At 37.5% G+C, this 26,793-nt stretch overlaps 1 protein-coding gene across 1 annotated transcript in view; it reads left to right on the forward strand.

Moving 5' to 3' along the window:
• The window catches only part of GPR158 (G protein-coupled receptor 158), an 801,760-nt gene that overhangs the window by 50,722 nt on the left and 724,245 nt on the right, over positions 1–26,793 (forward strand). The window contains exon 2 of the mRNA XM_007936378.1: positions 19,426–19,531. Coding sequence (XP_007934569.1) covers positions 19,426–19,531 — 106 coding nt within the window. The remainder of the gene's footprint in view (positions 1–19,425; positions 19,532–26,793) is intronic.

A 26,793-nucleotide genomic window follows, 5' to 3' on the forward strand; every position in this document is an offset into this window, starting at 1 on the left:
GGTCCAAGATTATCTTCTGTGTCTGTGTTAATTGGTTTCCCTTTTCTTTGTTGAAGAGGGTCTGTGCAATCCTTCTGCCTAGTCCGCCATCTTGCCCCCGCTTAGCAGGTTCTTTATGAAGGCTGAGAGATCACAGAACCTTGGAATGAGGACCCACTGAACTGTATGCTCTGATTCTTCCTCACTTTTTTTTTTTTTTTTTGGTGGTGGTGGGGAGGCTGTTCTTCTTTGTGTTCACACCTTCAAAAAATAGTGTCTATCATGAGAGTGAGCTCTTGTTATTTTTGTCTCTGTGTAAATGTCCTATTTGCCTCATTCTACAGGTCCTTCTTCAAATGCAAGGACTATAATTTAAAAATTAAAATCCAGTGACCCATGAAACAGTCTGGCATATTTCAGGCCAAGTAATAGTGTCCAGGAAGAGCTTTTTTGGGGTTACAAATCTAGTTTTAATCTAGGAATTTACATTTCCACTTACTATGTGCCACTGGTAAGTTAATTGATCGATCTGTGGCTCAATTTCCTCACCTGAAAAAGGGGTAGATCTCTCTTGTTGTAAAGATTAAACAAGCTTATGTATGTAGAAAGCTTGACATAGTGCCTGCAATGTATTACTGTCTATTTATTTTTCAGTTATAGAGTATATACTATGTGCCTGGCTAGGGGTATAGGTGCAGGGGATATAATAGTGAAAATGACAGACAAAATCCCTATCCTCATGGATTTGTGGAGTGGGGGGAGATAGCTAATAAATAAGCAAAATAAAAATAATAATTATTGACAGAAACAAATGGTATAAGGAAATAAACAGGGTAATACAGTAGAAAGTGACGGACAGGTGGGGTGGGCTGCATTAAATGGGGTGGTCAGGAAAAGCCTCTCTGAAGAGTGATTGAGTTGAGAAATGAAGGATGAGAAGGAGGCAGTCATGAAACAAGCTGATGTGATCCCATTCCTGATAAGGAACAGCAAGTACAAAGGCCTTGAGATAGGAATGAACTTCAAGTGCTCTTGAAAGAAAACCAGTTTCTAGAATGTAGTGAGAAGTGGGTAATGAGGTAGAAAGTGAAAGTAAGGTTGAGGGAAAATGTTTAGAATGGTGTGATAATATAGAGGTATGTTAAAAATCTTTACCTCTGAAGTAATACACAAATTGTGATTGTGTTTTCATTTTCCCCCCTTCAGATGATGGTTTTATTTTCAATTTCTTACTTTATTTTGGCTGCCTATTTCTCTTTCCTCCTTCTTGCAATCTTGGACTTTCTCTCCATTGCCTCCCTCAGCAAGACCTTGGAATTTGAGTTTTCCAGTTTTTCTGATGATATTTCAGCCAAAGAATGAGCTATGTCCAATTGCTCCATTCTTGAATGTTGATGAACATTTAAGAGGTAAGAGATGTACAGGTCTGAAATCCATAAATCCTTGCAAAAATCAAGTTTGGTGCTTTACTTGTACCAGGCTCAGACACAGACAGGAGGAGAATAAGGGGAGAGACACAGCAAGTAAACTCATGGAAAAGCCTTTTTTTTTTTCTTGCCAGCATGCCTAGGATGACATCCTGCAGGTCTTTGACCTCTCTCAATCTGGTGGCAGGCAAGTCTTTCATTAGGCATTTTCTGACACACTTTGTTGCCTCTTATGGTGACACCTAACATCTTGAGGTTGGCATTGCTGCAAGAACTGCCAGTAAGAGGCACAGAGGCACAGAAGTGAGATTGGAATAGCCAGAAGATAGACTGTGAACATTTGGGACATGAATTTGGAGAAGGAAGACTCTTCATGACAGGAAAAGTCTAGGCAAGAGTGTGTCTCTAATAAAGAGTGTTAACAATGGAAATTTGAGACTATGGGTTTTAGGAAATCATTTTCATTACTTTCTTCAGTCTGACAAATGTGGAATTTAGCTTCTTTATAGTCTTTTCCTTGCTTGTTTTGTTAATTAAAACTTTTTGGTTACCTTTAAAACTTAAGTAATCCCAAAATCTTTTTGCATCTATAAATTTTAGTCTATTCAATTCTTTTCTTCCTTCACCTTTCTATTCCTATTGTCTATTCTAATATTTTTTGGCAATTGAAGATAAGAATATTAATATTCTATCACTTAGCAAAAAAAAAAAAAAGCTTGTGCTTTATCCATTACTTGCCTCTAAGAATTGAAATGAATAATAGAATTTGTGCCATTTTAAGGAGAATATCCCAAATTTCAAGGTCAAATGGATTCTCTCTCTTTGTATCAGTTGCTTAAAACCATGGTACATTTAGTTTGTGCATGGTTACATCAAGTTTTTTCACATATTTTTCCCTCTTAAAGTTTCTAGTTACCTTTCTTTTTTGTGTTAAAAAACAAAAAGGAATTATATGTTCTACTTATTTCTAAGTTCATTGAATTTCTTAATCAATTATTGTATTCATTAAGGAAGAATCACTGTTTAATTGTACAACTTACAGAAGTTGCTTTAGAACTTGTGTAGAACACTATCAGAAATCTTTTCAAGTGATTGCCTTTTTGAATTAGTTAAAAACTATGTTTTTGAGACAGCTCCTCCTATTTCTAATATTCTTTTCTGTGTATACTCTCAGATTTTTTTTTTCCCCCAGAAAGGATGAGTGGAAGGTAACCTTCTAAATCTCCTCATGTCTAAAAATGTTTTGGTTTTCATGTATGATTGTTTGCTTGGACATAGAAGTATAGCTTCAAAGTCATTTTCCACTTAGAATTTTAGACATTGTTGTTTTTAGCCACCACTGATGATGATGAAAACTTCAAGACTAACCCCACTACTATACCTTTATAGTTAATCTTTTTTTTTTCTCCTCAGTGGAAACATTTTAGATCTTTTCCTCTCCTGGGAGTTCTGAAATATCACAATGATGTCAGTCTTAGATACAACAACTTCATTGGGTAGGCCCTTTTAGACTTTTCCACTCAGAAATTTTCTTTTATGATTGTTTGAATTACTTTCTCCTATCCTTGTCCACTTCCTGAAACTCCTACAGTTGGGTAATGAACTTTCTGAACTGATGTCTGTATTTAACTTTTATCTCCATCTCTCTTTACCTTTTAAGAGAGTTTCTTAATTTTTTCCTTTGTTTTTGCTTTTTATTTTTTATTAGCAATTTCTTTTAATTTCCATAAACTATTTATTTCCAGATTGTTCCTTTTCCATAATGATGTTGCTGATGTCCTGTGCCGTCGAGTCAGACTTGATTCATAGCGACCCCTCCTTGGGTTTCCAAGGCAGCATCAATACAGAAGTAGATTGCCCGACCTTCTTTCCGAGGAGTGGCTGGTGGGTTTGAACTGCCAGCCTTTTGGTTAGCAGTCAAGTGCCTTAGGCACTATGCTACCAGAGCTCCTTTTTCCATAATAGTATGTTCATTTTCTTAAATCTCTTTAAGGATATTCATTAAAATATCTATTAATTTATCTCCCATTCCCTGAGTTATTGCTTTATTTTCCAAGGTCAGTTGTTTTGCTTGTTCATATCAGTTCTTCTCCCTCAAGAAGGAGTAGGTTAATTTATATAGCTAGATGTCATGGATTCTTGTCACAGGTATAGCACTCTAGCTCCTCAGAAGACTTCTCCCTTAATTTCAAACTTCATTCATTTTATGATACCTAAGAAGTGAGCAGTCTCTGCCACCCCGTAGTCTGGTAAAACTTGTAACCATTCTAGAAGCTTTAGCTCTTTCTAGGCATTTCTTTAAGTCTTTTTACACAATAATTCTTGGTTTTTGGCTTTGGAATAAATGCCATTGTTATATGTAAGGGAGGGGATGTTCCAACTTGTATAGCTATTTAGAAAGAAGTGCTTCAATATATTACCTTGACTTCTGCCTCATTTTCTACTCCCATTCGATAGAGTTGAGCTTAAAGATTTTCTGAAAGCTCTGATAGAAGAGCAGTTTCCACTCTGCTATAGCCTTCTCCAGACCATGTCCTGGGCTTAGCTCTCATCTCCCTGGCTTACAACCACTTTGATCCCAGGAATTGTGTCAAATCTCTGGTTAGCTGCTTCTTCATTGAAATGAAAATCTATTCCCTTATATACTTATTTACTGTCATTATAGTTGGATTTGGGTGGGAAGGATAGAGATAAACATATATGCTCAATTCACCATCTTGAACAAGAACTTGAATCTAGGTCTCCTGACCAGTCTTCTGATCCTTATATCTCAAATATGAACATCACATCATATTCCGCTCTTTTACTTATTAGCTATGTGTCTTCAGACAAGCCATTTCACATTTCTGTGCTTCAAATTTCAATGGGAAAAATGTTCACTTGCTTTATTTTCTGTTTTCATTTCTGGTTCAGAAGTGTCCATTTACACAAACTATATATCTTACTCTGAAAAATTACCATGAAAATTATTGACTTGTCTTTATCAGACAAAATATTAGTGTCTTTAAAGAGTTAAATTAAAAAGAACCTGTATAGATTATCAACTGGAAAGATATATTTTTACTTATATATCGCAACCAAATACGAACATAAGTAGCATGTTTAGTTAAATCACCAGGAAATTCCAAGGTATGTGACAGTTTTATTTTATATTTTAAGGCAGATTACAGTGTTTCCATTAGACATTTATTTTCTCTGACAGCAGATGCTTTTTTCTTTTTATCTAGGAATTCAGAAAAGTATAACTTTGGACAGTCAATTATGTAGCATCTCTGAACCTCATTTTCTGCATAGATATAATGAGAAAAGTGCTTCCTCTCTCATAGAATTGTTTGAATTAAATGAGTCAATATAGGTGATCTCTTTATACTGCATTCCCCAACATGGAACATACCTAAAGTGGTGATATAAGGTATAGTATAGATGTGAATGATGAAATAAATTTCCTTCTTGTTATTTAAAATTGAAATATAATGTCAGAGTAGCTCAAAATTACTTCAGTTGAAGGAAAACCATAAAATGAAACATTAGTCAGCAACCTCTGCAAAAGCAGCAGACTCAAAATAAATTTTTCACAGGGACAATCATCTATTAACAGACTCTAAACCGTAACAATTTTAGGTGTGCTGCACTTTAAAAAGTATCCTTCCAGAGTCCCAGAATACAAAGATTTTATCTGTGGACAGAGAACTGATGAACCTTACTTCATTTTATATATATTGGTTCTCCTTTTATCAAACTTTTTTTTTCCCTACACAAAAAGTACAAGCCTTCCCAAGGAAGGCTTGACCTGATTGCCAAAAAGACCTCCAAGAACAAGGAGTCAGACAGATGGAAAGTTTTGGCAAGATTCTCTGGACTTGTCTGCTGCAAAGTAGTGTGGAGGTGGAGAACATTTCCTTGCTTCAAGACAGACCCTGTTGTCAAATTCTTCTGATGTTCTAGAGGGGATTAGGCTTTAAAAGTCATGTTGCTACAAGAATATAAAGTCATGGTTGAAATTATATATCGAAATGATTGGAAAATAAATTTAATTCCTGGCAATATTCTGAGAAGATAATTTATTATTTTTAAATAGCGGTAACAGAAAAAAATATGGCCAAAAATGCCCCTTAAATTTGGCCTTAATACACAGAAAACCATTTGATAATGATATTCTTATCAATATATTATAATTAATGCTAATTGTGTTTTTATAGAAATGTAGAAGGCAAAAATGAACTTACCATCTCAATAAGGCTTAGTGAATCCCATAAAGCAATGAGGGAAAAATCAGAGTATTTACACTGAAATTTGTGTTTAGTCATCTATGGGCCAACTACCTTTAGTTACCAGATGGTCTACAATTAATATTAATATTATTATTAACTTAGCACTCTGGTTATGATTAGGGTTCAGTTAGGTTCTGCAGAGGCTTTAGATGAAGGCTGATACTGTAATGACAAAGCAACTTCTAGTGTTATGCCATCAAATTTTAACCCTCGTTGCTTGTTTTAAAAGAGCATGCTAATGAAAACAATTAGTCCTCTTGACTGGTACACCATGCGATCCTCAGCCTATACGACTATGAGACCAGAAGAGCTTATATGGTGCCCGGCCACCACTATCTACCACTCGGAGGGGGATCTATGTAGGAGATCCTGGATAGAGAGAGAGAACAATTTGGAACAAAACTCAAAATCATTTGAAAAAAAAAAAAAAGAGGGGGACCAGGTTTCCTGATCTGATAGAGCCTAGTGGCACTACTGAGACTATGGTCCCTAGCTGCCCTTCACGTCTGGAATTGAACCCACATCTGTGGCTTCTAGCCAAACAAAAGACAGGCATATGAGTTGAACATTTACCTGAAGTAGATACACTCCTTGGAGAGAACAATCATAAGAGAAAGAAGGGCTGTTTATGCACAGGAAGACAGTTCAGGGGGCAGGAGTGCATGGAGGGATGGACAGAGAGAAGTGGTAACTAAGGGAAGGAAGTGGGAGGGGAGCTGTTGCATTGTGGTAAATTGTAGTCAATGTCATGAGACAACATGTGTGAACTGCTGTATGGAAAGTGAATTTGCTCTGTAAACTCACCCAAATCACAAATAAATAAATAAATAAATAGCATGCTAAGAAATTTCTAATCAGTTTTTGGAGAGTTAGAGGATTATCCATAAATTTTAGAAGCAATCATTTGCTTTTCTGATCTGACCTATATTAACCATACTTGATTGAAATGTGGAAGAGATCCATTTTAGGTCCAAATATAGATCCCTAAGGGAGCTCTGGTGGCATAGTGCCTAAGGCATTTGACTGCTAACCAGAAGGCTGGAGGTTCAAATACACCAGCCACTCCTTGGAAGGCAGGCTGGGCAATCTCCTTCCGTAGTGATACCACCTCAGAAACCCAAGGAGGGGTTGCTATGAGTTGGATCTGACTTGACGCAGTGAGTTTGGTTTTTTGGTATAGATTCCTAAATATCTAGAGCTTTTAAAAATAATTGATTAAAGATGAGAATCAAATATATGATTAATAGAAGAGAAAAAGTTTGGAATATTGTGAAACCTACATAATTATTCTACAGAACTTTCAATGAATGAAATAATTATCCTCTAGTGTTAAAAAATAGTAACTCTCATTATAAAACATATGTATTTTAAAAAGTTATTTTCTTTTGAAAATGCATATTAAACCTATTGTTTATTTATATATTTTTTAAAATTCACTAAATATTCTTCTTCAGCACTATTTTTAATGGCTGCATATAATGACTTGTGTAAGCATATTCAACTTTGGTCATGTTATCAGAAGGGACCATTCTGGAGAGGGATGTCATGCTTGGTAAAGGGGAGGATCAACGAAAGAGGGGAGGGCCCTCAACAAGATGGACTGACATGGTGGCTGCAATGATGGGCTCGGGTATGGTGGGGATCGTGAGGCTAGCGCAGGACTGGGCAGTGTTTTGTTCCATTGCACATGAGGTCACTATGAGTTGGAGATGACCTGATGGCACATAATAACAATAAGAAGTATATTCAAGTTTACTAAACCAACATAAGGAGATCTAGTGGTACAATGGTTAAGCATTCAAACTGCATGAATTTTCAGCAGTTCAAACCCACCAGCCACTCGATGAGAGAAAGAAGTGACAGTTTGCTTCCATAAAGATTATATCTTTGGAAACCCTGTAGGGCAGTTCTACCCTGTCCTATAGGGTTGCTATGAGTCAGAATCAACTTGACAGTATATAACAACACAGTAATCAACAGTTGATTTATTTTATTTTATTGGGATTTTATTTTTTAAATTTTATTGTGATTTGGGTGGAAGTTTACAAAGCAAATTCATTTTCCATACAGGAATTCATACACATTTCTTTCATGACATTGACTGCAATTCCCCAATTCTCCACACTGTAACAGCTCTCTTCCCACTTCCTCCCTGTAGTTACTTCTTCCTTGTGTCCTTCCCTCCCAGCAGCTCTCTCCCTGTGCAAACAATGCCCTTTTGTTCTCCCATGATTGATCGTTCCAAGGAGCGTCATCTATGTGATGTAAATATTCATCCCATATGCTTGTCTACTGTTTGGCTAGAAGCCACAGGAGTGAGTTCAGTTCCAAACCTGAAGGGTAACTAGGGGTCATAGTCTCAGGGGTCTCACCAGGCTCTATCAGATTAGCAAACCTGGTTTTTTTTTTTTTTTTTAAGGGTTATCAACAGGTAATTTATAAAGGTCCCATTTAGAACTGTGCAGAATCTGAGATTTTACCCTACTTGCAAGTTAACAAACTAACTCTTTACTATTTTATCAATGGTGGCAGGAGACATGAGGCTCCTGGATCAGAGAGAAAGGAGTTATTACTCAGATCTTCATGCTTGCCTGTGTTGGTTCTCAATCTGACCAAGTCCCATGTAGATAGCATAAAGGGCACATGATGGATACCTAGACATATAGTGGTAGGGGATTCAGCACTTTTAGAGTAAGCAGAATGAAACTTGCCCTTGGGAGAAGATATTACCTTATCCCTCAAGATTAAAAACCAAAACACCAAACTCACTAACATAGAGTAATTCCAACTCGTAGAGGCCCCCATTGGGTTTCCAAGGCTGTAAATCTTTATGGAAGCAGACTTCCTCATCTTTCTTTCAGGGAGCAGCAGGTAGGTTCAAACCACTGACCTTTTGGTTAGCAGCTAAATGCCTTAACCACTACACCAGCAGAGCTCCTTATCCTTCAAGATTCCTTGCTGTAAAATGCAACCCTAAGGAATGGTCCAAATGGAGCAATCAGAACCTTGGATTCTTGGCATACTCAGCAAGACTGCACGGAAGCTCAGGGCCCATAGGAGATAGCCTCTCCTACCAAGTCTCTCTTGCTATATGAATCTTTTATTGGTATTTCTAGAAGAATTACTTACCTTACTGTGGCTATTTCTTTAGGATTCTTCTTCTCTTTTAAATCAAATTGTAGGATAGAGGTTGTGAGATACATCTAGTATTAATGACTTTATATGATTCCACTCATGGAATTACAGGAGTATAGATGATAAAGCAATCAGTTTTTATGATGAGAAGATTTTAAATATTCACTTACAAGACTTTTAAAGACTCACATAACAATGTAAGTGCTGCATTTCTTAATATACTTTGGATGTCAGTTAGTTACTCTTGAAATTATTTTACTTAATTCTCTTAAGCTATGTATAAGACAGCTATGTATTTTATGGTCAGAGTGTTGTGAAAAGAGTCCTGGTAGTGTGGTGTTATAGCACTTGGCTACTAATTGAAAGGTCAGCTCCGGGATGGAGTACCCAATAAGAAGGTAAGCACATGCTTAGGGCATTAACTAAACAGGGGCACCAGTTGTCCAATGCAAAGACCCATAGATGACAAGATAGGACACAAAGAAAAGAAAGTGCTACAGTAGAAGGGAAATGGCAGGGCACTAAATGTAACTGATACCAGCTCCACTGCATGAGAATGTGCTGGCTAGAAATAAAGTTTCATGCAGGATCACAAGGGCACCAATGCATAAGGTTATTTAAGCTATGAGGCCCCTACCCGTTCCATACCTTTCTTGACATCTGTTTCCTATGGTCCCCTCTTATGTAACTGAAACCCTTATCTCAGCAGGTCTCTTGGGAATATAACAGTTCTTTCCAATAAACACGAGGTGGGGATGGGCTGTCAAGTGTAACTCTTGCTATATTCACCAATATGCAACTGGATCCAACATGAGTGATTACTGGGCAAGGATGGATTATTATAACTGCATTTAAAAAGTTACATCATAGAGATCTAAGTCTCTCTCTTTCTCTCATACACACACACATACACACACATACACGACTCACATATCCTATGCAAGCATGTGAGTAAGCAGAGGAGGGGCTGGTGATTTGAATCCACCAGCTTCTTTGCAGAAGAAAGATGTGGCCTCTGCTTCTGAAAATATTTCCAGTCTTGGAAAACCTATGGGGGAGTTCTACTTTGTCCTACAGGATCACTCTGAGTTGTCATCATCTTGACAGCAGTGAGTTTTGGGTTAGTGTTGTGCAAAAGGAACCCTGGTGGTACAATGGTTAAGTGTCAGCTGCTAACCAAAAGGTCGCGATTCAAACCTACCAGTGGCTTTGCAGGAGAAAAGACCTAGTGATCTGCTCCTGTAAAGATTTACAACCTTGGAAACTCTATGGGGCAGTTCTACTCTGTCATATAGGAACATGTGTCATGATTGACTACACAGCACTCAGCAATAACAACAATGTGTGAAATTGGAGCCATGGTGGTGCAAGTAAAGCACTGGACTGCTGCCTGAAAGGTTGGAAGTTTGAACCCACCCAGCAGTTTTGGGGGAGAAAGATCTGGTGATCTGCTTTCATAAACATTCCTATGGGGCAGTTCTACTCTGTCACATGAGGTGCTATGAGTCAGAATCAACTTGACAGCACATACCACAACAAATGACATAATATATGTTGTGGAGATCAAATGAGATAATATATGTTAAAAGTTCTTTGAAAACTGGAAAGGCTAAATGGTTGTGGAGATTTAAAATATAATGTTCACTACATGGTCTATTCAACTGTGCAGATCAAGATAGCATGCTGCTGGCAGCAAGAACATCTAAACATTTCCTGACCACAGGGAAGCTTCCACAAACTAACTGTCAAATTAGATAGGTTCAAAACCTACTTTCACCTAAATTAACCTGCAAGCCCATGAAAGCATGTATAAGGCTTGAAAACTGCTTGGGGAACGTGATATAAGAGAGCAGGTCATTTCCTGTTTTCTCTGAGCAGTTCAATTCTTTTCTGTGTCAATTTTATGGAATACTGTTTTCTGTTCTTCCTTTTGAGTCAACATTGTTAGGACTTCACACAACTTACCTCCTCCTCTCAGAAGACAAATCCTTAACTGATCTGCATCTGCTTCCTGGATTGACCATACCTATACACCTTAGTCATGGCATAATGCCACATCAGAGGGCAGCAAAGAATACAGAGAACAAGTGTTAATTCAGTAATGGTTGTTGGGCTGACTAAACTCCCATACATTGATTATGTGCCTTACTTCATATCTAACACTGCAACTAGCATAGCTCAATGTATTTGGGGTGAATGAATAAATGAATTATATCATCACTTGTTTCTTCCTTTCTCTTCTTTTCTCTTTATAGCTTACTTATTTTTTTTCCCCAGTAAGAATGATATCTTATGTTTTGTATCTACAACATTATCAAGCATAGAGCCTCATATACAGTAGGACCTTATCTATTTATACATATTTTAACTTACTGAGTTAATTTATTGAATATTTTGGCATGTTGACCCTGAAATTATTTCTGCTGAAAACAGGCAAGTAGCCTTGATACAGAGTGATGAATGGACTTCAAATCAAATATATATAGTTTTGAGTTCTTGATCTCAGACAGTTCACTCAATCTGAGACTCTACTTTATCTGTAAAATGAGGTAACAATACTTACCTCTCAATTTGTTGTAATAACCAGTTTCTAGAAAGTTCCCTATGCCTGAAAAGTGTTATAGACATGTGAAGTGACTGTTTATTATTGGCATCATTGTTATGTTTTTAAATCTTACTTTGGTTTTCAAATTCTGTCTGGTGTCTTCACTCTTGGCTTTGTTTACTCTATGGCTTGTAATTCTAGTTTTAGTTGTACTGTAGAGAAAATAAACCTTATCCAAAAATAATCTATATAACTGCCTATATTCTTTGCCATGTTAGCAGACCAAGTATTTAATTCTGAGATTTGGTAGATTTGCCAAGTATTTTCTCTGTCACAAAAGCCCATGGAAGACTGTTCTTAGTGCTATTAAATGTTTTGTAGTTATGGGGCTTAAGCAAAATGACCACGATGTTGGGTATTTTCGTGAGGAATATTTTCCAAAGACAAGAAGCTCTGAAGTGAGAAAGTTATATAAAGATGACTTTAGCTAAAATTTAACAAAATCACAGAAACATCAATCTAGACTCTTCCACAGTTAGACGGTAACAGAAAGGAAATTGCTCTTCCTTCCCTTTAACAAGAGTCTCTTCTAGTTCGCCTCATCCCATCTCCATTTGCAACCCATATGTGAAATAAATAATTTTCATTAAAAATGATTGCCATAGCTCTCTTTTTAAATACTGGTCTATTTTAAAATGTCTTCATTGCTACATATATACTCAGTTCATTTTCTCTACTGCTGCATAGTACTCCATAGTTTGGAACACCAATTCAGTCCTTGTGATGGCCATCAAGATTGTCTTCAATCATAGTCTTGGAAATCCTATATAATAACACTATGGTAAACTTAAAGGAGCCCTGGTGGTGCAATGCTTACGTGCTGGCTGCTAACCAAAATTTTTGGTTCAAACCCACCCATTGGGTCCATGGAAGAAAGACCTGGTGATCTGTTTCTGTAAAGTTTACATAGAAAAACCTATGAGTCAGTTCTACTCTGTCACATGGAGTCACTATGAGTTTGTATTGATTCAATGGCATCCAACAACACGATAAACTTAGAAACCCCTTAATGAACTTGAGTGGGAATTTATTTGAAAGATAAACCCAAGAGCAGGATTGCTGGGTCATAGGATATGGGTATAATTAATTTTATTAAATATTTAAAGATTGCTATAGACTGGCTGCATCAGTTTATACACCCACCAGGAGGGCAGAAGGGCTTCTATAGTCTCACATTCCTGCCAATACTTAGCATTATACACTTCTATAACTTTTGCCAGTCTAATGAAAGTATAATAGTATCTCAGCATTGCTTAAATTTGCATTTCTCTGATTTCTAATGAGTTTGAACAGCTCTTCATATGACTATTGGCCTATTGGCTTTACTTTTCTGTATATCATTTGTTTATCTCCTTTGCCTATTTTCTATTATTATTCTTAATTTTTGGTGAATTGCAAGAGATTCTGGTATATTCTGGATATTATTTGCTTGTTAATTTTAGACACTGCAATAACCACCCAATCTCTCATCTTTCAGTTGACTTTATCCATAATATCCTTCCTTGAACAGATTTTTTAAAAGATTTCTGATATTAGTAACAGTATTACATTATAGTTTATGCTTTTGTATTAACTTTAAACTTTAGGGCCCCACACTTGCAAGGGAAACTTCTAAAACCATGGAATGAACGCTAGCAATGAGTTTTGTGGTCACTTGGTTATGTAAACTTTGCAAGGGTAAGGTATTTTAACTACAATAGTCTCTTTCCACTACAGTTTGCCTCTGTTATACTTTCTCAGCCATCGGCATTTTAGGAAACAGCTTAAGAGAAGGATAATTTAGTCTGAGTTTAGTGCTATATATTAGTTGGCAGTCACTCCTGCATTAAATGAAGTTATTGGTAGCCATCCTGGTATAGAAATGACTTCTAGTAATACTCTTGCTGTCCACTCTGGCTATACCCAACCAGTAGTTATAAAACAAAGATTTAGGGCAAGAGATCATATTGTGATATGAATGTGTATTCATAATTTTGCATGTTTTTATAGAAGGACCCTTATCTGTATAAACTTAAGAACCTACAAAATCTGGATCTGTACTGAAATGGTGCCAGACAGGACCCATTAGTAAGCTATTATTAAAATTTTTATACCCAAGAAAGATGAAGGCAGTGGTAGCGGAAATGGCAGGGAAGGGTCACTATACAAGAAGCATGCAGGAGGTAAAATCTATGAAACCTGGCAGATGTTTTGATTTGGGGAGGGGTAGAGTTTCATAATAAAAAAAATTTGGATAACTAGGGGAAGATGGAGCTGCCACTGAGAGAGAGAAAGAGAAAGAGAGAGAGTATATAGGAGGAATTGCAGGTTTGAAGGGTGGATGATGGGTGATAGAGCTCAGTTGAGTTTCAGATGTTGATAGAAAAATAGAGGAAAATGCAAATCTGCAGCTCGGTTGAACACCCAGGTAGGTGTCTAAGGTAAAAAACTCAAGGCACTGCTGTGGAGTGGGATCCGATTCCTAGCGACCCCTCCTTTCTGAGGCAGTGGCACTACATAAGTAGATTGCCCAACCTTCCTTCTGAGGATTCTGAGGAGTGGCTGGTGGGTTTGAACCGCCAGCCTTCGAGTTAGCAGTTAAATGCCCTAGGCACTATGAAACCAGAGCTCCTAGGTAGGTGTCTGGAGAATATTATCTTCCATATTTTCCACTCTCTGAGGCTACATACCAGCCTTTTCTTTGGCTTTTGCTTTCCGGTCCTCACGACACAGAACAGACACCACTTTCTCGCCCCCCCATCTTCCCAGCCGCTCTCCCGCTCACCGGATGTGGGAGCAGCACTTCCGTCCCCAAGGGGCGCTTGCTCAGGGAACGCTAAGCGCAGGTGCCCAGAGGGCCTCGGGCCTGACTAGGCATCATCCTGCTCGTGCGGCATGCTAAGACAACTAAAGGAGCTTTAGGTATTGGTTCCCAGTGCCCCACCTGGCACAATACTTTTCCCCAAGAGGGTGTTATCTTGCCATTTAATCTCCTAAACCTCCACTTCCCCTGAAGGAAGTCAACAGGGCCTTCTCAAGGGCTTGTAAATCTCCAAGTGCCAGGCAGAGGAACTAATGGAGATGAGTCAGCGCTGATTTCCCAGCTGGTAAACGCATGGCTCATTACCTTTGGTGGTTTAGCGCAAAACCCAGAGTGCTTCATAAGTTGAATTTAAAGTCTGGGGTAATATTTTGCTTTGTTGTTGTTGTTGTTTTGCTTGCTGGATATAAATCTGGAATCCAGGAGGAAAAGCTTCAGTAATTAAGATACCTATTTCTGAAACCCATGTTTTCTAGGGATAGGGACCAGAGAAATTACAGGGAGCCCATGGGTGAGTGAATTGGACGAGTTCATGAAGATTTAGGATATCCTGCAACAAACTAATAACACAGTTTCACATGTATTTCATAAGTAAGAACAAGTAAGCCTTAGCTTATCTTGTTTATCGGGTAATCTGACACTGCAACAAACATTTGTCAGTGTAGCAGGATAGTTGAAGAAAACTCTGTTGATAACAGTAGCTGTGGAACGAATAAAAATGCATGTTTTGATTAATTTACTAGCAAATAGAGTCCAAGGAAGATTTTTATGGAAGAATACTGAAATATAATGGACAATAGTAGTCCAGTAGAAGATATTATGACTCCCAAGATGACTCATGATTTAGACTGTGAATATGAACCCACTGTAATTCTACCTTGAAAGATACGTTGTGTTAGGACTCTTACCCCAGTAACAGCACCTTTAAACATTTTTCAACCTGTCCTTCTCCTACTCCCACTCCCTTACCTGCTTGAAGTGTCATCCCGCCCACCCACCCATCACTTTGTGTTTTAAAACGTATAGCATTATTTGCTTATTTGGTATAACCATCATGTGGTATAGCCATCTACCCCACACTAGAACTAAACTCCATGATGGCAGGCTCCCCATCCCCTCCACCCATCCAACCCCTGCCCATTTGCTTACTAATGTATTTTAAAGGGCAAGCATAGTTCAGGCTCTTAGTAGATAAAAAATGAAAAGACAAAAGTCAAAACACATTGCCATCAATTAGATTCCTAGATTCCTACTCACAGCAACCCTATAGGACAGAGAAGAGGGATTTTCAAGTACTAAACACCAGCCACTCCTCGGAAGGAAGATGGGGCAATCTACTTCCGCAGTGATACTGCCTCGGAAACCCAAGGAGGGGTCGCTATGAGTCGGGTCTGACTTGAGGGCACATGACAATAACAACAACAAATACTTTTTGGGTTTTCATTTAAGTTATCATCTGAGAAATTAAACATATTGTGGGTAACCTGGATTACCAAATACTGGCAGGATGTTTTAGTGTCCCTGTTTACTTTGTGTTTCTTGTGACCATGTTAACACTATGTAGTATAGTACTTTGTCATAGGTTAAAGAGAAAAGAACGGAGGTAGACTAAAAGGTAACTGATTTATTTACCTTCAAACAAAGGCCAAATGACATTAAGCCACTCTATCTGAAAATTTCACAGTAGTTTAAAGGAGCAAAGAGATGAGAGAAATGAGTCATAACATTTGGCAATATAGGCTTGCTGGGGAGTCGCTGGGTGGCACAAATGGTTAAATGCTAGATTACTGTGTGAAATGTTGGCAGTTCGAGCCCAACTAGAGGCACATTCAAAGGCCTGACAATTCTTTGACGTAAGGCTTCTGAAAGGTCACAGACTTGAAAAGGCTGTGGGGTAGATATATTTTGCATACATTGGGTCTCCATCAGTTGGAATTGACTTGATGGCAACTAACAACAACAATAGGCTGGCTGAACTTATTTTTGGTACCATGTTTCTGTTTTGAGCTGTGATTTAGTTTTGGCCTCTAGTGGCACAGTGGTTAAGTGCTGGGCTGCTAATCAAAAGGTCAGCAGTTCCAGCCACTCTGCAGGGGAAGGATGTGGCAGTATGATTCCATAAAGATTACAACCTTGAAAACCCTATGTGGGCAGTTTTACTCTGCCCTATAGGCCTGCTATAGGAGCTCTGGTAGCATAGTGCCTGAGGTACTTGACTGCTAACCAGAAGGCTGGCGGTTCAAACCCACCAGCCACTCCTTGGGAAGAAGGTTGGGCAATCTACTTCCGTAGTGATAGCGCCTTGGAAACCCAAGAAGGGGTCGCTATGAGTCGGGGCCGACTCGATGGCATGGCACATAACATCAGCAACAACATAGGGCTGCTATGAGTCGTATTTGACTTGAGGGCAGTGTGGTATGGTTTTTTGGTTATAGCTTTGACAAGAAAACCATTGGTCCCTTTAAATTAATAATGCTAATTTAAATTCTGTTGGTTTTATAACTTTATTTGCATTGATTTTATAGTTTTGGTTTTGTTTTGTAGCTCTCAGAGCTATGTTGTTGTTAGATGCTGTTGAGTTGCCTCCGACTCTTAGAACAGAACAAAACTCTGCCTGGTTTAGAGCCATAGTGTAAGGATTTTGAGCCTGGATTTATGATTGTACCTATTTAAGTAATATTATAATGAAAATAGCTTAAATTAGGAGGGGAGGAGACCTTGAAAATTTGTTCTCCCCTTTAGTGGCTGTTTTATACTTTATTCGAGTTTAAAAAAACAACTACTTTGCAAAACTTGGGAGTTCTGGTGTCGTAGTGCCTAAGGCACTTGACTGCTAACCAGAAGACTGGTGGTTCAAACCCACCAGCCACTCCTTAGAAGGAAGGTTGGGCAATCTACTACAGTAGTGATGTTGTTGTTGTTGTTGTTATGTGCCGTCGAGTCAAACCCGACTCATAGCGACCCCTCCTTGGGCTTCCGAGGCAGTATCACTACGGAAGTAGGATTGCCCAACCTTCCTTCCGAGGAGTGGCTGGTGGGTTTGAACCGCCAGCCGTTAGTGATACTGCCTCAGAAATCTAAAGAGTGGTGCTAAACAGTGGTATTAAACATCAGCAAACAGTGATGTTATTTGTTCAAGGATGAGTTGCTATGAGTCGGATCCAACTCCACTGCGGTAAGTTTTAAGTTAAGTTACAAAACTTAATTCAGAGCCTGGGGCACGGATCATTTGTGTCAGTAAAGCCCAGGTGCGGCAATTCATTTAGTTTGAACAAATATTTCAGCTGCTGCTTCTAGTAGTGGTGGTGAAAATAAAGGGAGACATCTTAAGAAAGTATAGGGTGGATTGATAGGAGACAATGGGATAATTTTAGACAAACTTGAATCTTTCTTTATAATTTTGCTTTTGACAGACTCTGAATTTGTGAGTTCTTTCTCTTAGAGACTTTTATCATATGGCTATGGGAGCTCTGGTAGCATAGTGGCTAAGACACTTGCCTGCTAACCAGACGGCTGGCGGTTCAAACCCACCAGCCACTCCTCGGAAGGAAGGTTGGGCAATCCTACTTCCGTAGTGATACTGCCTCGGAAACCCAAAGAGGGGTCGCTATGAGTCGGGGCCGACTCGACGGCACATAACAACAACAACATATGAAATATGGTGTTTTTTGTTTCCAAATGTAAAAGAAAAGTATCAATCACTACTCTTGCAGATTATACAAATCTTCATATTTGGAGTGGAGTGCAGGGAGACCTAACAAGCTGTTAAAATCGTTGGGATAGAAGATTGGAGAAAAGAGATGCCTTCCCCCTCTAGCCCTCAACTTGCCTACCTCCTAGCCCTGCAATGGGAAATAAGAGTATTGATGAGGGCTTTGTTTTGAGTTATTTAATAGAAGGGGTACTGGTTGTAGGTATTATTTCAAAGTCATCTTTGCTACCATGCCTGTAATTTAGTCAATTAACAAGTATTTATTGAGCACCCTACTATGTACCAAGGAGCCCTGGTGGGTCAGTGGTGAAACCCTTGGCTGCTAACTGAAAAGTTGGTAGTTCAAACCTACCAGCTACTCATTGGGAGAAAGATGTAGCAGTCTGCATGCATAAAGATTAGAGCCTTGGAAACCCTATGGGGCAGTTCTGCTCTGTCCTATAGCATTGCTGTGAGTCAGAATCGACTTGATAGTGATGGGTTTTACTATATGCTAAGCATTATGCTAGGAGCTGAAGACAGAGCAGTGAACAATAGAGTCTCTGCCTTTAGGACTAAAATACTTGTGATTTTGAGTGTCTTCACCTGTGTTTGTCTTCACTCGGTGTGGTAGGTAAAGTTGTGTGTCACCTTGGCTGGGCAGCTGGATGTAGTTATTCCCCATGGTGAGACTGGTAATCAACTCCATGGTAGAATCTACTGTGAGCAGCTGAGTAGCTTTCTTAGGGATGGGATCTGCTCCCAGTATATAAAAAGCATTGAGAAAGATCTCTGAGCTTTATGGCACACTTGGAGCCTGCGTTTAGCCGAGTCTTCATTCAGCAGCCTGCTATTTGCCTGCCAATCTTGGGACTGTTTCTGGACTTGAACTAGTGGCCTGCCATAATGCTTAATAATCTAGGGACTGTGCCATTTTACTTGTTGACTTTGGATTTTCAGCCTCCGCAGTCAACAGCTGCCTGAATTTAAGAGAAGCCTCCCGCTCCTATGGGCTGGGAACAAGACGCAGAGCTGAAGACCAAGGTCTGGGGGCCTTCATTCAGCCCCTAGAGCTGGCACTGTAACTCAGACTTCTAGCCTTCTAAACTGTAGGGACTAAATCCCTGTTTGTTCAAGCCACCCATTTGTGGTACGTCTGTTATATAGCAGCACTGTTGTTGTTGTTATGTTCTGTTGAGTCAGACCCGACTCATAGCGACCCCTCCTTGGGTTTCCGAGGCAGCATCACTATGGAAGTAGCTTGCCCCATCTTCCTTACAAGGAGTGGCTGGTGGGTTTGAACTGCCAGCCTTCTAGTTAGCAGTCAAGTGCCTTAAGGACTATGCGCACTGTATAACCAAAACACTTAGTGAATTTTAAGTGAATATGTGTGGGCAATTGAAAAATTTTTTAGTCCATTCTTTGTACTAATTTGTCTAATTTCCAGGGTAGAATACAACATTAGAAACTATAAAGGCTCAGATTAATATTTCTTTTTATCTTTCTCTATTTTTAAGGGGTGTCATGAAAGTTGACATAAATCTTCAGAAAGTGGACATTGACCAGTGTTCAAGTGATGGCTGGTTTTCAGGAACTCACAAATGCCACCTTAATAATTCAGAGGTAAGAACATGAAAATAAAATCTTCTGGAATCAAAAGCTCAGATGTGCTCTGCTTTTGAATGGATTGTGTTTGTGTGGGTAAGTCAACAAGATGCTTCTTACTGGGGAAAAAAAAACAACTCTCCTGTGTAGTTCTCAATGTGGCAAATGAACTGAAAGAGGAGTAGAAATAAAACTTGTGCAGAATAACTTTATTTGGGATAAGAAGGCTAAAACTAAAATTATACCCAAAGTTTGGCTTTAATCAAAGGCTGACCCTATTCTTCAAAATGGTCTAAAATATTAAAATAGCCAGGAAGTGAGAAACCAGTTCTAGGAAGAGTCAACCAGATTGTGTACAGCTTTATGGAATATGATACTCTTGAAACAGTGAAGTTATTCGTTCAGACACTCTGCCATCTGTTAGAGAAGCCATAGGGAAAGTATGGCAGAATAACATTGGCAATTAAAGTGAAAGCTGTATATAGGAACCTGGAAAGGAAACATGTGAGTTTTTGTGTGTGTTTCTAATTTTCAACTCCTATCCATCCTTGCTTTGATGGGATGCTGGTTGATAAGGAACAGGGATAGAGATCATGCTTCTGGAAAATAAGACTGTCACTTGTCTTCCATAGTTTCAGAGATGAAATATAATGACATACTGATAAATTTATTCTCAGTAATTCTATCTCTCAGGTCCCAAATGCTATGAAACAAGGGTAAATAAAATTATGGATTTTAAAGTCACAAGTTTGAGTTCATGAGTTTGTGAAGAAAATCAGCTTGATTTATTTAAATTACAGGGGAAATTCACACAAAGGCAGTATTCTATATATTTAATTTGAATTTTTGCCATTTATGAAAGACAGTTGTACATAGCACAATTTTAAAATAAGGGAACTAAAATCAAAAGGAAATTTGACAGTAAGCACTTATTTGTGCCATTACACAAACAAAAAATATATACGTACAAGTATACATGCATGTATATATATTTATGTTCCAATTGTGTGTTTACCATGTACACATCCCACCACAAACACCCTGATACATACAACCCATATATAGCTCCATACCCCCAGAAAACCTTCTACAACCCCCAGTACCCCATACATTCCACATACATCCCATATGCCTTTATGCCCTCCATTTCAGTATATCTCAACCTTCTTACCCTTAACCCTCCAGAAACTCTATAGTCTCCTACATCCTCCTAAATCTATCACAGATCCCCACCATATCCTTGACCCTCACTCCCTCAATATCCCACATACATCTCCACACATTTCCACATATCCCTACACCTCCTTCGACATCTCTTCACAGCCATATACAGCCTCACACAGTCCTACACTGCCCCCTCCACAGCTGCTTCTCACTCCTTTCTTTCCCCCCTGCTTGGATAAACACAGGTGAGTATTTCTTCCTTGTCCAATCACAAAAATGAAGATGCTTATTTTGCTTTTGCTCCTCATTTGTTCCTATGGTTTTGAACATTTCTAAATCTCTACCTTCCTTTGGATGATTCTGGCATTTCTAAAGATAAGAAGAAGCTCAACCACTGATGTAGTGAACACCTTTATTATCTCTGTGCCAATGACATATAGCCACTGAGCTTTGTCTTTTAGCCAGAGTGGAATTTTTTTCCTGCATGGGTGTCATATTGTGGATATTGATCTGTGTGTGCTCATTTCTCTATAACCTTGTTTTGGTGGTGCTTCTGAGTGGTTCAATAAGCAGTCTGTCTAGAAACAAGGGGATATTTACTTCTCAGTTTGTTAGAGTTGCTGCATGCCTTTAATAATCTTGGTGTAGTTCTTATTTCCTTATAGCACATCTAGTGATTTGACTAGGTGGTTGTATTGGAGGAATGCTTTCTCTTTTTGGGTGATTGATTTATTTTTCTTGAATCAGGGTTATTAATTTTCTGGATATTGTATCTTTTCATTTTTTTTCTACATGTACATTTTATTGGCATTGATTACATTCTTCAAGTTGTATAACCATCCTCACCCTCCTTTTTCAAATTTCTCCCCCTTTAACATAAACTCACTGTTCCCTGAGCTTCCTATTAAAATTTTGAGTTGCTATTGTCAATTTGATCCCATATATAGTTCTTCAAAAGAGCACAATGTTTAAATAAAACATTCTTTTTACAATAAGTTAACTTCTTTTTTGGTTTAAAGAAGACTTCAGGGGATATTTTTGGTTAATGGTTTAAAGATGATCTCAGGGCAACGGTTTTGGGTTTCATCTGACATCAGTGGCTCTAGAAAATACGGAATTCATGAGAATTTTTATTTCTGTTCCACATTTTCTCCCTTTTAGTTCAGTATTCTTCCCCAGAATCTTTGATCAAAATGTTCAGTAACAGTAACTGGACACCATCCAGTTCTTTTGGCCTCATGGCAAAGGAGGCATTTGTTCATGGATGCAGTTTGGCACACATTCCATTTCCTCCTATTACTGACTCTCCTTACTATGTAGGGTTTTCAGGGCTGATTTTTTGGAAGTAGAGCACCAGGCCTTTCTTCTGAGGCCTTTGGATGGGTATTGTATCTTTTTAAAGTTTTCAGATAAACTAAGTTATTTTTATAACTTATATTTATTTAGTTAAGGAAATACTACTCTATTATGATTAACAAAGATTAGGATGAAATTTGTAACTTTTGGGTAATATTATCTCACCTGCATTATATTTATTTGAACCTTACTTAACAACTGGCAAAAACATTTCCTGCAAGACAACTGACAAGACAATTAAATGAATCTCATTTGAAAATGTTGTAGAAAGAGGGTTAATGATCAAAAATAGCATCAACAAACATTGGCTCTACATAATGCATATATTGGCTTAGACTTTAGGTCCCTCCCTCACCTCCCTTGCTGAGACAGTGAAGTTAGGGGTAGGGTATCTTTGTGTCCTGGGATGGATCCATGAAGCCATAGAACTTTTCATACTTTTTTTATTGAGCTTCTCTAAGGGTGTCTAGTAGGTGCTGGTCATTCTAGGTACTGGGAACAGTTCCATACCATATCCTCAGTTTAATTACTAGGAACAGTCTTTCAGTTCCTTCCCTGTACTGATGTGAACTGGTAGATTAGGGATTGGCTTGTCTTGAAGTTTTTACTGCTTAGGAAAATAGAAAAATCTCTTGCATGGCAATTTTCTTCTGTTTTGTCTCTCCCTTGATGTTTGTCAGAATCTCCTATTACTGACCCCATGGATCACTGTGTAAACTGGCTTATGTTGGGAAGTACTTGACATGATTCACATTTGTAGTATTTAGGGGCCTGGTTTTATGAGTATATATATCATTAGAAATAGAGACACTCATCATAGTTCACAGTGGGTTTTATCTTGCCAGTGTTTTAACATTTTCTTCTGAATACAAAAGGAAATCACAAATTTCAAAGTCATAAGCTTTTCACTTTTTAAATGTTTCCAGTGTATTGACTTTTCAGCCTCCAAGTCTGATATTAGAAAGAGGTAAGTGGCAGGTGACCAATGACAGAAGCATTAGGAGCATTTTAGAAGGGAATGGAATGCTCTGTGATGAAAGTAGTTTTACAATTGATTTGAAAAGAAGAGTTGTCTCAGGATTTAGGAGGCTACAGAGTATTTTCTGAAGAACATATTAAAACAAAATCTGAGTCTGCACCCTGACCTAGAGTGTAGGATTATTCTGGCTGCTTTCATAACTGATCCAGATCACTACAACATGGACTTATATCATGTTTTCAGTATCCATTTCAATAATTCTTGACCTATTTTCATTTCATTATTTGTTTTGAGTATATGAAATTTTCTCATACAGAACAGTTTATTAAAAACATTACAACTAATTTTTATTTTAAAGACTTTATTTTGCTATGTTTTTATTACAATAATTTTTGTTTTTTATCACTATTTGAAGTAGGAGACATTCGGATAGTGGTCTTCAAACTTCATTGCATTTTATTAGTGAAAATGCTTTGAGCATTCACCCTCAGTGTGAATGTATATGTGTGTAAATTTATAAGCACATACATCTTTTAATCAGGATTAAATAAAGATGAAATATCATTTTAGAGTAAATTATATTATTATATAAAATAAATAATTATATTATCTTCAATGAGAGCAATATACATTTTATCCTTACTTCCAGATTCTCAATTTGCAAATTTACCTTCTCACTAAAATTTATTTGTAACCCCAAAATCAATACCAGTGGTGCTGTTTTGGTCATTCACAGACATGCACAGAGTGGTGAAAAATTTGAGTTGCCTTATGTTTCCTAAGTTTAAACAAGAATGATGCTCTGCCTTCTCATTTCAGCTCTCATCATGTAAACAAGTGTCCTTTCCCTGGTCTATTTAGTGACATGTTTTTAATATTTTTATATTTTTTGTTGGTGATTTTTCTGTTTAACATGATTCTCAAGTATAGTGGTCAGGTACTGTCTAGTGTTCCTAAGCACAAGAAGGCTGTGATGTTCCTTATGGAGAAAACGTATAGTCAAATAAGCTTTATTCAAGTATGAGTTATAGTGCTGTTGGCCATGAGTTTAATGTTAGTGAATCAAAAACGTATATTAAATAAGGTGCCTTTAAATAGAAACATGCATCAAACAAGGTTGTGTATTAATCAGTGGATAAAAATGTTGTGACCAGAGAATCACAGTAACCTACACCTATGTTTCTCCTGAACAGTGGTTCAGTGTTTGCTTTTTTGGTGTTTGTGATGCCCTTACAAAATGTAACTGCTGTGAATAATGAGAGCAGACTGAAATCAACTGATTCACAAATTTGAAAAAGTTTTAGGGAGAGTGTTATGATCAAATATGTATCACTGTTCTTTAAAATCTTAGTTAATTCTTTGTAATGCAGTGATTCAGAGGTCCCTAAGTTCAGTTTATTTTTATACTTGGTTTTAATGTCTGTGATAGTTGAAGAAGATGCCTTTAAAGATAAGGAAATCCACACTGAAGAAACAAATTGTTGACTGTATTTGCTAAATTGAAATACTCATTTTTCAGTTCTAGTAATCAGTTTTGAGAAAGTTTTTACAGAAATATAGAGCATATATACATATTTTTTATCTTACATGGTAACAATCAATTTTTGCAAATTAATTGGAAAGTTTGGAATTTTAATATTTTAAAGAAATAGTTTTAAAAAATCCACTGTAACTCTTCATGCAGAATATTTTTAAACAGTTTAGAAAATTTATTTCCAAGTTTAAAATGTATGGTTATGTGAATGTTTACAGTCTTTGGCAACAAAATTGCATAACACTGCAAACATTTTCAAATATTTAAAAAATACTTAAAGACTTTTCTCATGGATTGTTAAAATGTCACTTTTACTTTGAAGGGACTGATTACGTATATTTTTGAAAACACTTGCTGGATAGACACTACTGACAACCTCTTGCCATCACAGAACAGATCAACAAATTTGGAACATTTGCCTTTTTTTTTTGTAGCGAATGATATATAACTAATTCTTAAGTTCAGAAAGAAGTGGTTCATTTTGAGATAATCAGAAAATCGTTCTTTAGGAAAGGATTTTAATGGTCACACACAATCTTATTATGAGACGTGTAAATATTTTATCTAAAATAATATACTCTGTAAATGGACTTAAATGATCAAATGTAAGTGAAAATAAATTGAAATTTGAAAGTAAATGAAGGAACCAAGTAACCACTGTCAATATATCTGTCTTGAAACTCCCAATGTTCTCTCAGAATACCTCAAATGCCTTATGTGATTTGTGATCTAAGACCTGGACTGAGTGAGGACATTAATGTCAATCCAAGTCTTAAACATTAGTAAAACTTATTTCTTAGCTTTTATATAAAAGTTAAATATAAATAGAAGTTTTGGTATTTCTTCTCCTCTTCCAATTAATCTCCTATGTAGTCTGTTTTGGAGACTACTACTTCATGTTACAAGATTCACAGTTCTACCCAGAATCACTAGAATGGTGTCTCATCAATTTAATTATTGGCTTTATGTTGCCCCAAGATAGTTTTTCAATATCTGTTCTACTGAATTTATCGGCTCAGAATCTGTTTATAACTCCTTACTACTCCATTAGCCATAAGTTAATGAATTAAGAAAGGTCTTTTTAAAAAAAGAGGAAAAAGTTTAATACAAAAATGCAAAGAAAGCAGAAGGGGTTAATTTTTCTCTTTGAAAGAATTGTTACATACAGAACAGCTTACTCATTTGGCCACAGCAAGAGTTAGAGTTCTTTCCTAGTGATCTTTTATTAATTTAATTAATGATTGAGTGAAAACTATTAGAAATAGCTATATATGTTTTCATTTTGTGAACATCAGCTCACCATTGTTCTTTTTTCTAGAAAGATTCTGCTTTACAAATATTATTGTTCACCTGTCTCTGGAACTGTTCTAATATGATAGCCACTAGCCACATATGTTTGTTGTTGTTATGTGCCGTTGAATCGGACCCGACTCATAGCGACCCCTCCTTTGGTTTCCGAGGCGGTATCACTACGGAAGTTGATTGCCTAACCTTCCTTCTGAGGAGTGGCTGGTGGGTTTGAACCACCAGCCTTCTGGTTAGCAGTCATGTGCCTTAGGCACTATACTACCAGAGCTCTATTTGAATTTAAATCAATTAAAATTAAACAAAATAAAAAATTCAGGTACTTGGTTGCACTAACTTGATTTCAAGTTTTTAATAGCTACCTATAGCTATTGGTCAGTGTAGTATACAACACTACTCTAGAATATGGCCTACCATAATTTAGTCAAGCCACACAGATAACTGAAGACTTTTCCTTGTATAAATTCCTTGTATAATTTAAGGAGTAACATTGTCTTTAAAGGCACTAAGGGACTTTTAAGGACCAACTTGAATGAATTTTGGCTTATGCAGTCATTCTTATAATTTATTGTAGTAACTTATGATGGGATGGATCTCTTTTATCTGACCTTTCTTACAGTGGCCTTGTAACTCCCACCTAATGATTGGGTGGGGCTATGCAAATAGGGTGGTTGTGGCCCATCAAGAGGATTGGATATCATTGCTAATAATGGAAATAAGGTACATGGAACAGTTTGAGAGTGGGATTATGCATATAAGGTGTATGGAACCCAAATGAGGAGATTGGTCAGTTTTGCCATCCCTCTAGACTTAAAATGAGCCATCCCAGAGGCACCTTACTACCACCAAGAAAGAGAAGCTGAGAATGGAATATGTTCTTTGGACTTGGGGTTCCTGTGATGAGAAGCTCCTAGACCCAGAAGCTGGAGAGCTGTAATACTG

The sequence above is a fragment of the Orycteropus afer genome, unplaced genomic scaffold (assembly GCF_000298275.1).
Source record: "Orycteropus afer afer isolate SDZICR_OR568_19922 unplaced genomic scaffold, OryAfe1.0 scaffold00035, whole genome shotgun sequence".
In the NCBI taxonomy this organism is placed as follows: Eukaryota; Metazoa; Chordata; class Mammalia; order Tubulidentata; family Orycteropodidae; genus Orycteropus; species Orycteropus afer.